We start from the raw sequence: 12,415 nt of genomic DNA on the forward strand, positions 1-12,415 counted from the left end.
TTCATATTTCACAAAGGTCCTTACTGTGTTATGACAATAACTCTCATTAGCATTTATATCAGAGCTAATTCAGGGGTCTGCCCCTAAAAGATGGTGACACTTTGGAAATCTGTGGTGGGAAACAGTCCCAAATTTCCTCTCTGAGGGCAGCGGCCCTACCAGGCTTTTAGGCAGTCAGTGTGTGTAGCACATCCTCCCTCTCTCCCTCCACCCCTCCACCCCTCCATCCCTCCACCCCTCCATCCCTCCATCCCTCCACCCCTCCACCCCTCCACCCCTCCATCCCTCCATCCCTCCACCCCTCCACCCCTCCACCCCTCCACCCCTCCACCCCTCCATCCCTCCACCCCTCCACCCCTCCACCCCTCCACCCCTCCACCCCTCCACCCCTCCACCCCTCCATCCCTCCATCCCTCCATCCCTCCACCCCTCCATCCCTCCTTTCCTCCATCCCTCCATCCTCCCATCCCTCCCTGTCTTCCTTCTTCCATCCCTCCCTCTCTCCCTCTCTTCCTTCTTCCATCCCTCCATCACTTCCCTCTCTCCCTCCTTTCTTACTAGCTTCTGCTCAATCTGTAAGCGCTGAAGCAGCAGTTAATTGGCAGGTGTAATTCCTGTGTAGGGCAAGGCTTGTACTGAGGATTAGGATAGTAGCTGTCATGGGTAAGTGGTTTCTAGCCTGAGAGACAGAAATGTAATGTGGGACCAGCCCTTCTGTTAAGGGACAGGGAAAAAGAGATCGTTTTGTAAAAATGACACATGGAAGGCTACAAGTTCAAGAGTTATTTTCTCACTGCCACCAAAGTCCCATTTGATGAAAAGCAAGTGATGTTTGCCCCGTAAAGTCACGTGAACTTGTAAAATATTATTGTCCTTTTTGTGCTACATCACCAGCATTCATCTTTCTGAAGTCTCCCTCTGGTTCCTGACGTTGAGCTATTGGAGGTACTGCTGTAGCCGATGACTAAGACTGATAATTCAGTTTCCTCTAGTGTTGGAGAGAAATTAAAGGAGGGAAGGCCAAACCTTGAAGAGGCTAAGGCTGGGAATCCTATGAGAGCCGTATTAACACTACTAGGTTTTTTTTCCTACAGGGCAGGCAAGATGTTAGCCAAGGGAAAGAAGAGTAGTGGATGTTGAGTTTGCTTGATTTAACTCTTTCCTAGAAATTTGGATTATTTTAGTTAAATCCTAGTGGTATGTTAGGTACATCATGCTTATTACTAATAGCAAAATCTAGCTTACATTAAGATAGTGTCATATAGTTTATAAAACAATTTTATGTACCTCATTTCTTTAGAACATCTCTCTGACCTTAGAAGATACATCTCTCTTCTTTTCTTTCTTCCTTCAACAGATCTTCACTGGATGCCTGCTGTGTGCCAGGCACTGTAAAAGGAACTAGAGAGTCTGCATTGAACAAATAGACATGGTCTCACAACAGGGCTATATTCCCTAGTTTTGGGTAAACAGATTATCTGGGCGAGATCATGCCAGACCTTCCTTACATAGAGGGTGAGACAAAAGTAGGCTTACAGTTGTTTGCATGGAAAATAACTAATAAATAATAATACAAGAATAAAATGTTTTGCATACTCACAACTGTAAACCTACTTTTGCCCTATCCTGTATGTCATGTAAAGGATTGAAATTTTATTCTAAACTAGAGGCCCCGTACACGAATTTGTACACCAGTGGGGTCCCTCGGCCTGGCCTGTGGGATTTGGCCAAAGCCGGCTCTCCGACATCCCCCGAGGGGTTCCGGATTACAAGAGGGGGCAAGCCAAGCCGAGGGACCCCACCAGTGCATGATCGGGTCTGGGGAGGGACCCGGAGTTTGGCCAGCTGGGGAGGGACCGTGGGAGGGCTCCAGGGCATGTCTGGCCCATCTCTCTCAGTCCCGATTGGCCGAACCCCAGCAGCAAGTTAACCTACCGGTTGGAGCGTCTGCCCCTGGTGGTCAGTGCATGTCATAGCGACTGGCCGACTGCCTCCTGGTGGTCAGTGTACGTCATAGTGAGTGGTTGAGTGGCTTTAGCATATTATTAGCATATTACACTTTGATTGGTTGAACGGCTGACTGGACACTTAGCATATCAGGCTTTTATTATATAGGACTAGAGGCCCAGTGTACAAAATTGGTGCACAGGGGGAGCGGGGTGGGCGTCCCTCAGCCCGCTTTGCACCCTCTCACAATCCGGGTCTGCTGGCTCCTAACCGCTCACCTGCCTGCCTGCCTGCCTGCCTGATTGCCCTTAACTGCTCGCCTGCCTGCCTGCCTGATTTCCCCTAACCACTTGTTTGCCTGCCTGATTTCCCCTACCCACTCTGCCTGCCTGCCTGCCTGATCACCCCTAACCACTCACCTGCCTGCCTGATTGCCCCTAACCACTCTGCCTGCCTGCCTGACCGCCCCAACCACCTCTGCCTGCCTGCCTGCCTGATCGCTCCTAACTCCCTCTACCTGCTTGTCTGATCACCCCTAATCACTCGCCTGCCTGCCTGATCACCCTTAACCGCCTTGCCTTGGCTTCCGCCGCAGCAGCTTCGTCTGGAAGGACGTCCAGAAGGTCGTTTGGCTGTCCAGTCTAATTAGCATATTACACTTTTATTATTATAGATAGGATGCCAAGTGGATGAATTCAGGAAAACTTAAGAGGTAGACTTGGTGAGCGTTTAAGGATTATAGTCAGCAAAGTAGCATTGCATTGTGGCTAGTAAATAGTGAAGCTAGGCTCTGAGTGCCAACTGAGCCAGGGCACTAACTTCTGTTTTTACCATGTCTGGGAACTTCTCTTTAAGCAGTAGATACTGGGGAGGGGCTGGGGGTCCAATAGACTACCTGAGAGTCCGAGAGTCATTGATAAAAATCTTAAGAAATGTGTCATGCCCAAAATGAAATTAGAGGTATCTTCCACTTAAAACATAATATATGCATATCAAATTTAACAAAATAATAGCTAGCATTTTTTAGTGTACTAACAAAATTATCGGATGATTCAGGGCTTTTCAAAAGGATCTATTTCAGGGTCTCTTAATAGCAATTTCTTTACCTTTAGGTGTGAGTTATGGTCAATGACTACAAAGCTATGAAGCTACAAGTTGGGAGAGTGTTAGGCAGAGTGTATTGCAGCACATTACATTAAACTGGAAAATAAAATGAGGAGACTACATTTCTGAAATTTTAGTGTAGATTTCTTGGGGAAAACGATTCCATTTTTAAAAAATGTATACACCTTTGTAGATATAAAGGTAAGAAAACCTTCAAACCTCTCTAGTGTATGAAGTAAGAAAAACACTGTGTAGTCTACTAGTTTTTAAATGTTACTTCTGAGCTTCTCTAATTTTTGATGTTATATCTGGATTCCAAGAACCTGTCTGATTCCCATCTCAGCAGCCAGTAGGAAGCAGTTATAGTAATGTGAAAGAAATAAAAACTGTGACTATTGCTAATTAACAGCCCTTCTTAAGGTCTATACAAAAATAGGCAGAGAGTTGGATTTGGCCAGTTTGCCGACCCCTTCCTTGTATAGGGAAAAGATTGAGGGCCACTGTCACTGAACAAGTTCTTTTAAATCACTGAGTGTTATCTTACCTGTACAACAAAGGAGGACAAGATAAATATCAACTAATATGGTTGCTTACTCCAAGTCATAGGATATGCTCAAGAAATATTTGTTGACTAAGCCTTAAACTAAACTTTCTATGCTAGATGTGAGACACACAGAGTGATACAAAGTAGCATGTGATGTAGACCCTTAATCCTCATTCTAGTGGGGGAGATAAAATGTTTTCTGTACATTTAACCCAGAAAAGTGAGTGGCAGAATAGCATGTAAGAACCAATGAAAGAAGTAATGATTAGTGAATAAGAATTGTTGCATTTGTCCCTTTATACCAGGAGGAACCATTGGATGAAAGCTCAGTGAAGAAAATGATCCTTACATTTGAAAAAAGATCATACAAAAACCAAGAGTTGCGGATCAAGTTTCCAGACAATCCAGAGAAGTAAGGCTCTGTTTTGCTGATACCCTTCCTCTTCTGAGGTGTTTTGTTTGCCATTTTTGTTTTGTTTTGTTTTTTGCTTGTTTTGTCTGCTTTTGTCGTCCTTAGGAGTCTGAGGACGACCACATGTTTGGAAAATCACTAGAAGGACTCACAGGACTCAGAGTCAGTGGTACTGAGGGTACAACCAGATCAGCAAGGGGAAAAGATACATGAGGCAGAGTCTGGAGAAACTAATGTATAGACTTCCTATGCTTTCTCCCTCCCACTGAGAGGGGTCAGGTGGACATGATCCTTTCTCCAGCAGTGAAAACATGCATGCAGTGTCTCTCTCCAGACAAGCCCATGTGAGATTCTGAGTCTAGAGTATTTAATGAGGACAGGTCATGTAGCCATTCTTTGCCAGCAACAACTACTAGAATTCCAGACTCTCAGAAGGAAAGGTGGGCAAAACAACCTTATCACATAGGGAACTTTTCAAAAGCCAAATCACCAGATGCCAGCCTAGAACCAGGCCCTTCTAAAGATCAGGCCTATTATGTTAACTCTTTTCTTCATTATTCTTTGCAAGTCCCAAAGAAAACTGACCTTGGCTGCTATTAGTGATAGCTTTACTGTTGAGAAAATGTCAAAGGCTTTGGGGTTAGGCAAGTATGGATGTGACTCCCACATGACCTTGAATAAGTCACTTTTCCTTTTTTAGCCTCAGGTGTCTTATCTGTATAAAGAAATAATACCCCCCTTTACAGAATTGTGAAGATTAAATGAAAATAATTGGAAATGAGTGGATCAATACCTGGTATTTAGTACATACTTATGAAATGATAGTTAATATGATAGTTACTATACTGGCTCCTCGGTGCACTGTGAAGTACTGTAATGAGGAGTCTGGTATCTCTCAGTCAGTCTTGAGTCCTAATTAAAGGGATTTTCATATTTATACAGATTTTAATGTTGTCTCTCCATCCCTCCCTGTTTCCCTCCTAGGACGTATACTTTTAATGAATCTTAATATGTCCAAGGCCTGTAGGGAACTAAGAGTTGGATAGTATAGTCTTTGCACTCGTTTATAGGTTATTAGGCACATTCGCTATAAATGCATAGTAGAAGGAAACATACCTTAAAAGAGATACAAACAGAGTGTTGTGGGAGCATGGAGGAAGAAACAGTGAATACCAAGTTGGGGCCTATTAAGGTCTTCACAGAAGAGGTGGTATTTGATCTGGCCTTGTAGAATGATTTTGATTTTAATAGGCAGGAAAGGCATGCCAAGCAGTGTGACTAGCATGAACAAAGGCACAGAGGTGTCAGAGGTCATCAAGTCCTCATGGCAACCTGGTAAGGCTAATGTGCTTTAGATGAGGAGGGGAGAGAGGGAAGAACCTGGTTACTGGACCTAGGACCATAGCCCTCTTTGCAGTAAGATTGCAGCTCAGCTTTCCCAGCACGAGAGTCCTGTCGGGTTTTGTGCTGACCTTCACCATACAGTAACACTTGTCATTCTGCACTGTGTGTGTGTGTGTGTGTGTGTGTGTGTGTGTCTGATTACACAAGTAACACATGAATTGATTGTCATTGTAAAAAAATACCAACAGTGCATAAGTAGCGTAAAAAATGCACATCCTCCTTCACTGCACTGACCCCCTCTTCCATTCCCCTACCTAGAGATAGCCCTGTGAACAATTTGGTGAATATCCTTTCAGATTATTTTTCATATACTTATTTGCATATATGTAAATATCAAATTTTTTTTTAACCTAAATTATACTGTATGTATTCTGCACCTGGATTTTTTTATTACATAACAGGAGATCTTTTCATGTTCATATATGCATACTTATTTTTTGTGACTGGTTATAGTATTTCATGGTTTATAGATAACCATGATTTACTTATTATTTTTCTATTACAGACATTTGGTTATTTTAAATATTGGCTTTTATGAACAATGCTGTAGCGAACCTTTGTATACATGTGCCTTAGTATAAAATGTATTTCTATAGGATAAATGTTGAATTCCCAGGTTGAAGGGTATGTATATTTTAAACTTGGATAACTACTGCCAAATTCCCCACTGTGTTCTTTTATTCTCCCATCAGCAGGTCTCTTTCCCTATTTTCTTGCCCATAATGAATGTGATCAGTCTTTAACATTTTTGCCATTTGTTTTATTATTTCTTTTCTCAGTGGTCTTCCTGCATTAGATTCTGTGTCCTTTGAGGAGGTGGACTGTGTCTTGTTTGTTTCTGTTTCTAATTCCTAACACAGTACCTGCCATACTCTAGGTGCTCAATAAACATGAGATACTAGATGGTTGATGTAATCTTTATTACATTCTTATTGCCTGGAATCTAAGGATACATTATGAGGAAGCTGTGCCCTGGGTTGATAACTCTGGAAATTTAAGCAATCCAGTTTACTTTTTGGAGTGCCAGCATTGCCTTTGCCCACTTGGTAGGTATACTAGTACTTCTGTCAATTTAGAGCAGTGAGTTTCTGCAGGTTATGTACCACAGATGCTCTAGTGTTACATTTCATAAACTGGTTTTAAAATTTTATTTTAAAGACTTAACAGTGTTTTCTATTCAGATAAAATTTATATACTATTTTAGTTTTTAAATCTGAACATTTTAAAATTGGTTAGGAAACTACATTTTGTTTTAACCTTGAATTTTTGAATTCTTACTGGTGCAGTGTCTTTTATAATTCTCTAGACCAGCGAGGTGCAATTAAGATGAAAATTGCTAGAACATATTTGAATGAAACTTTCCGGTTGGGATCAGAAACATTCAAATATATTTTCCCATATATGCAATTGTCATTTTGATTGCATAACCCAAAAATGCTTCTCTTCATTTGGCTGCATTTCAGATTCATTTGAAAGTTCTCTTTATGCAACCTCTACCTTGCACTGTAATCTTTCTGCCAAATGTCACATTGAGTGGAGTGTGCTATTTCCCTAGTAAGCCCATTAGTGTTCTCCTTTTCATTGTTGCAGGGGCAGAATTATTTAGTATAGTGGTTCTCAAAGTTTTTAATCTTAGGGCCCCTTTGCACTCTTCAATTATGAGTACACCCCAAAGTGCTTATCTTAGAAAATTCTAGAATACACAAGCACACATTTTATTAGGCATCAGGGCAATGATATAATCACGTCTTGTGTAGCCTTGTTGAAAACTCCAGTGTTCACTCCTAAGAGAATGAAAGTGAAAAAGGCAAAATAGGTAAACCTCAGAGATCGCGGGTTTGTAGTAAAGTGAATTTTGCAATAAAGCAAGTCACGAGAATATTTTGGTTTCCTAGCACATATAAAAGTTATATTTACACTGTACTATAGTTTAAGTATGTAGCAGCATTATGTCTAAAAAACCAATGTACATACGTTAATTTAAAAGTACTTTATTGCTAAAAAATGCTATCCATCATCTGAGCCTTTAGCAAATTATAATCTTTTTTGCTGGTGGAGGGTCTTGCCCTAGTAACAGCAAAGATCACTGATCAAAGATCACCATGTCATTCTATCTAATAAAAGAGTAATATGCAAATTAACCATCACTTTGTGATAAAGATGGCAGTGCCCACAGCCAATAAGGTGGGAATATGCAAATTGATGCAACAAGGCAAGAGGTGGAAGGCGGCTCTGGCCAGAGCGAAGGTGGAAAGGCAACTCGGGCCGGCACGAAGGCGGTGCTGGCAGCCAGGGGAAGGAAGGCCTATTCTTGCATGAATCTTCGTGCATCGGGCCTCTAGTATATAATAATGAAAAAGTTTGAAATATTGCAAGAATTACCAAAATGTGGCACAGAGACACGAAGTGAGCAAATGCTATTGGAAAAATGGTGCCAATGGACTTGCTTGATGGAGGGTTACCACAAACCTCTATTTTGTAAAAAAAAAAAATGCAGTATCTGTGAAGCTCAATAAAGCAAAACTCAATAAAACAAGACGTACTTTTAATACTTTGGGATTATTGTGAAAATAGTTTTAATCTTTTAGACCCCCTAAAAGGATCTTCAACCACCTCCTACCCCCACCCTAGAGGCCCAGGACCACACTTTGAGAACTGCTGATTTAGTTGGGTGGAAGAAGCATCATGTTCTCTATGCATTGGCTGCTGGTCTTGTGTTTACAGGAGGACTCACCAATTTCTGTGGTTTTCCTGGTATATTTGAGCCTTGCTGGTCATTTGCTAATCTTCACTATTACAGTTGAAAGAGAACATCCTGCTGGTCTGAAACAAATGCACATAGCAGGCTAGCAGAATATTCTCCCCATCCCAGATGGAATCGATGACCCCATCTCAGCCTGGGTTACTGTTTCAATAGATTGCTGTGTTGCTTTCCCATTGCCTCTAACTTGACCCATTCCCCCAGCTGTGAGTCATCCATTACTGAGTGTATGCTTACTTCCTAGACAGTCTCTACAAATGTTGTAGTGTGTGCTTTAAATGAGTAGGCTTATACTTTGTTGACAAAAAGAGAAGAAAATACTCTTTTTTATAGCATAGCAAACTTGAGGGTACCTAGATTTGTCGAGCACCTATTATGTGCCAATTACCATTAGGCACTTTATATTTTTTATCTCGTTGAATCCTCACTGTAATTCAGCTAGGAAAATTAAGGAAGCTGAAGTTTAGAGATAGGTTAGTTGCTATTCTCTGTCTCCATTGACCAGGTTGGGGTCCCGTGATCTGTGTTCTAATGTCATTTCTTGGACAACACCAGATCCTTACAATTAATTGTACGCAATAGGTTATTAAATTTGTACTAGGCTAAGGGCTCCATGCGGACAGCAAGTAGGATTATTTTATTATCTGTTATATCCTCGGTACCTAGCACGGTGACTAGTACCCAGTGTGTGCCCAGTAAATACTTGTTGACATACTGTTCATGGTTACACAGCCAGTAACTTGTGTGGCTGGGGGTGTGACCCAAGTCTATATCATTCTCAAGTCCAGGCGTTTTCCACTATATCTTGTTACTCATGTAACACTGGACCCCAGTAGTATTTTTATGATGTTTCTCTGCTGTCATTTGAGTTTCTGCTTGTTTTTGTTTTGATAATTTTTTGACTTTCTAAACTTAAAAACATTGGGCTGATTGCAGATTTAGAAGAATTTCAAAGTTGGAAGGTAAATTCCACTCTCCCTTCTAATTCTTGATTTTTTAAAAATTATATTACTCTTTATTAATTACCCCCGGTGACAAGTATTTAACTTTTTAAAGAAATCTTTTCATTATTTGGCACTTCTGACTCTTTAAGATTTAAGCTCAGAATGAAAAAGAATTTCAACAAATTCTTAGATGAGAGGATATCTAGACAACTTACAATCGTGGTTGTTTTCCCGAATTAGTGTCTATATCTCTCCTAAAGTATGGCTTCTATAAGAGATGTCACCGAACTTCAGGGCCATATAATCACATGTTAACTCTGTATTGCCTTCTTTTAAGCACCCTGAAACCACAGTAGCATTTGTGGCAGCTGCTTTCCTCTGCTCCTTCATTTGGAAGGCATCTGCTGAACTGTGGACATGGGAGTGTGCCCAGTGTTGGGTGACCACAGTTGAATGAGCAGTTGCTGTCCTGGTACAGCTGTCTCATGGTCTGATTTGTATTGCTGTTACAGTTGACTAAAACCATCAAGTTCTACACATGTGCTCTTATTAAATTATGTCGTTCCCACCCCATGCATTTGTAATCTGACTTTTTGGTTCAGTGCAGCTCTCTATGTGGATCCTAGATAATTTTTCTTCTGTTAGATTTGGCCCATCATCATTGCCTATCAGGAACTTTTGAATTGATTCTGTCAGCGCTGTATTCATTTTCTCTGTAAGCTTTGTGTTGTTTAACATTTGTTAAGTTGCTATTTATATACCTTCATTTAAGTTACTGATTAGAAAATAACAATAAAATAATATAGATGATCTAAACAGGCCTAAGGATCAACCCCTGTAGGATGCCACCAGAGGCTTCTCTCTGGGCTGACATTCATTCATTACCACCCAAGTCCCCAAATCTTTTCTTGTGTTCAACATCATTTTGCTTATTACTATTTAGTGCTTAGTCTTCCTTGTCAGTTCTTCCTGGTGAGCTGTAAAAATCTTTATGTGAAGTTACTCTTCAGAAATCAGATGTTAAAAAACAACAACTACCCATTTAAGGCAAATAACCTTTAGAGGTTTGCTGAGCCCATTTGGTTCAAAGATTATATAGATCTGCTACCCCATGGAATATCTGAATTCTGCACCAGCCTTTCCAAGGCATGATTCTTCTGATTTGACTTTCACACTTTAGGAGACAGAAATAATGTAAAATGGTGGTATATTTGTAAGCACAGTGAAAGAAGCCTTAAAAAAAGATGGATGGAGGGGGAATCTTTACAAAAATAATTTTGAATGTACTGGAATAATAAGCAGGTGAGAATAAACAAGGAAGCATTGAAAAAGAAGACTAGCAAGAAAGTGTTTTTGCAATAATGGACATAAAATATACTGTAACAATATGGAAGTGTGATCCTGGCTCAAGAATTTGCAAACAAAGCAATGAAATGCAGTGCAAAGCCCATAAACAGATTAGAGTACACATTAAAATTCAGTGTATGATGCCATAACCAAGTGGGATTTATCCCAGGGATGCAAGGCTGATACAATATTCGCAAATCAACAAACATGATACATTACATAAGCAAATTGGAAGACAAAAATCACATGATCATTGTCAATTGGTGCAGAAAAAGCATTTGACAAAATCCAACACTCTTTTTTTGATAAAAACTCTCAGCAAAGTGGGAATAGAGGGATCATACCTCAACATAATAAAGGCCATATATGACAAACCTACAGCCAACATCATCTTCAATGGGCAAAAACTAAAACCATTTCCCCTAAGAACAGGAACAATACAGGGATGTCCTCTTTCACCACTATTATTCAATATAATATAACCTCAGCGATCAGACAAGAAGAAGAAATAAAAGGCATCCAAATTGGAAAGGATGAAGTAAAACTGTCATTATTGACAGACAGATGACATGATATTATACATAGAAAACCCTAAGATTCCACTAAAAAAACTACTAGATTTAATAAATGAATTTGGCAACATAGCAGGATACAAAATTAACACCCAGATATTGATGGCATTTTTATACACCAATAATGAAATCTCAGAAAGAGAGACTAAAAAAAAAAAAAAACAAACGAACCCATTTACTATTGCAGCAAAAAATTAAGATACTTAGGAATAAACTTAACCAAGGAGGTAAAAGACCTGTACTCAGACAACTACAGGACATTGAAAAAAGAGATAGAGGAAGATATAAACAAGTGGAAGAAAATACCATGTTCATGGCTTGATAAACTCAACATCATTAAAATGTCTAATACTACCCAAAACAATCTATAGATTCATTGCAATCCCTGTTAAAATACCAATGGCATAATTAACAGATCTAGAAAAAAACACTCCAAAAATTTATATGGAGCCAAAAATGACCCCAAATAGCAATCTTGAGAAAGAAGAACATAGTTGGAGGAATCACAATACCAGATATGAAGTTATACTACAAAGCCACTATACTCAAAACAGCCTGGTACTGACTCAAGAACAGGCATATAGATCAATGGAACAGAACCCAGAAATAGGATCCAAGCCATTATGCTCAATTAATATTTGACAAAGGAGGCAAGAGCATACAATGGAGTAAAGAAAGTCTTTTCAATAAATGGTGTTGGGAAAACTGGACAGGTACATGCAAAAAAAAGAAAATAGACTACCAACTCACACCATACACAAGAATAAACTCAAAACAGATAAAAGACCTAAATGTAAGTTGAGAAACCGTAAAAATATTCGCAGCAATATCTCAGACATCTCTCATGGCAATATGTTTACTGATAGATCTCCTACCGTGGTCAGCAAACTGCGGCTCATGAGCCACATGCGGCTTTTTGGCCCCTTGAGTGTGGCTCTTCCTAAGCCTTAGGAGTACCCTAATTAAGTTAATAACAATGTACCTACCTATATAGTGTAAGTTTAAAAAATTTGGCTCTCAAAAGAAATTTCAATCGTTGTACTGTTGATATTTGGCTCTGTTGACTAATGAGTTTGCCGACCACTGTCCTAGTACAAAGGAAACTAAGGAGGAAATAAACAAATGGGGCTACATCAAAATAAAAAAGCTTCTACACAGCAAAAGAAACCAACAACAAAGTGAAAAGAGAGCCTACTGCATGGGAGAACATATTTGCCAATAATATATCCAATAAGGGGTTAATTTCTAAAATATATAAGGAACTCATACAACTTAACAAAAGGAAGACAAACAATCCAATTAATAAATGGGCAAAGGACCTAAATAGACACTTCTCCAAAGTGGACATACAGAAGGCCAAGAAACATGAAAAAAATGCTC

At 39.9% G+C, this 12,415-nt stretch overlaps 1 protein-coding gene across 1 annotated transcript in view; it reads left to right on the forward strand.

The window, feature by feature from the left end:
• CTNNBL1 (catenin beta like 1) overlaps window positions 1-12,415 on the forward strand; it is a 179,396-nt gene that overhangs the window by 46,566 nt on the left and 120,415 nt on the right. The window contains exon 3 of the mRNA XM_070420298.1: window positions 3,901-4,007. Coding sequence (XP_070276399.1) covers window positions 3,901-4,007 — 107 coding nt within the window. The remainder of the gene's footprint in view (window positions 1-3,900; window positions 4,008-12,415) is intronic.

Source organism: Myotis yumanensis, unplaced genomic scaffold, assembly GCF_028538775.1.
Source record: "Myotis yumanensis isolate MYYU_CA2020_CCGP unplaced genomic scaffold, mMyoYum1.0.hap1 SCAF_7, whole genome shotgun sequence".
In the NCBI taxonomy this organism is placed as follows: Eukaryota; Metazoa; Chordata; class Mammalia; order Chiroptera; family Vespertilionidae; genus Myotis; species Myotis yumanensis.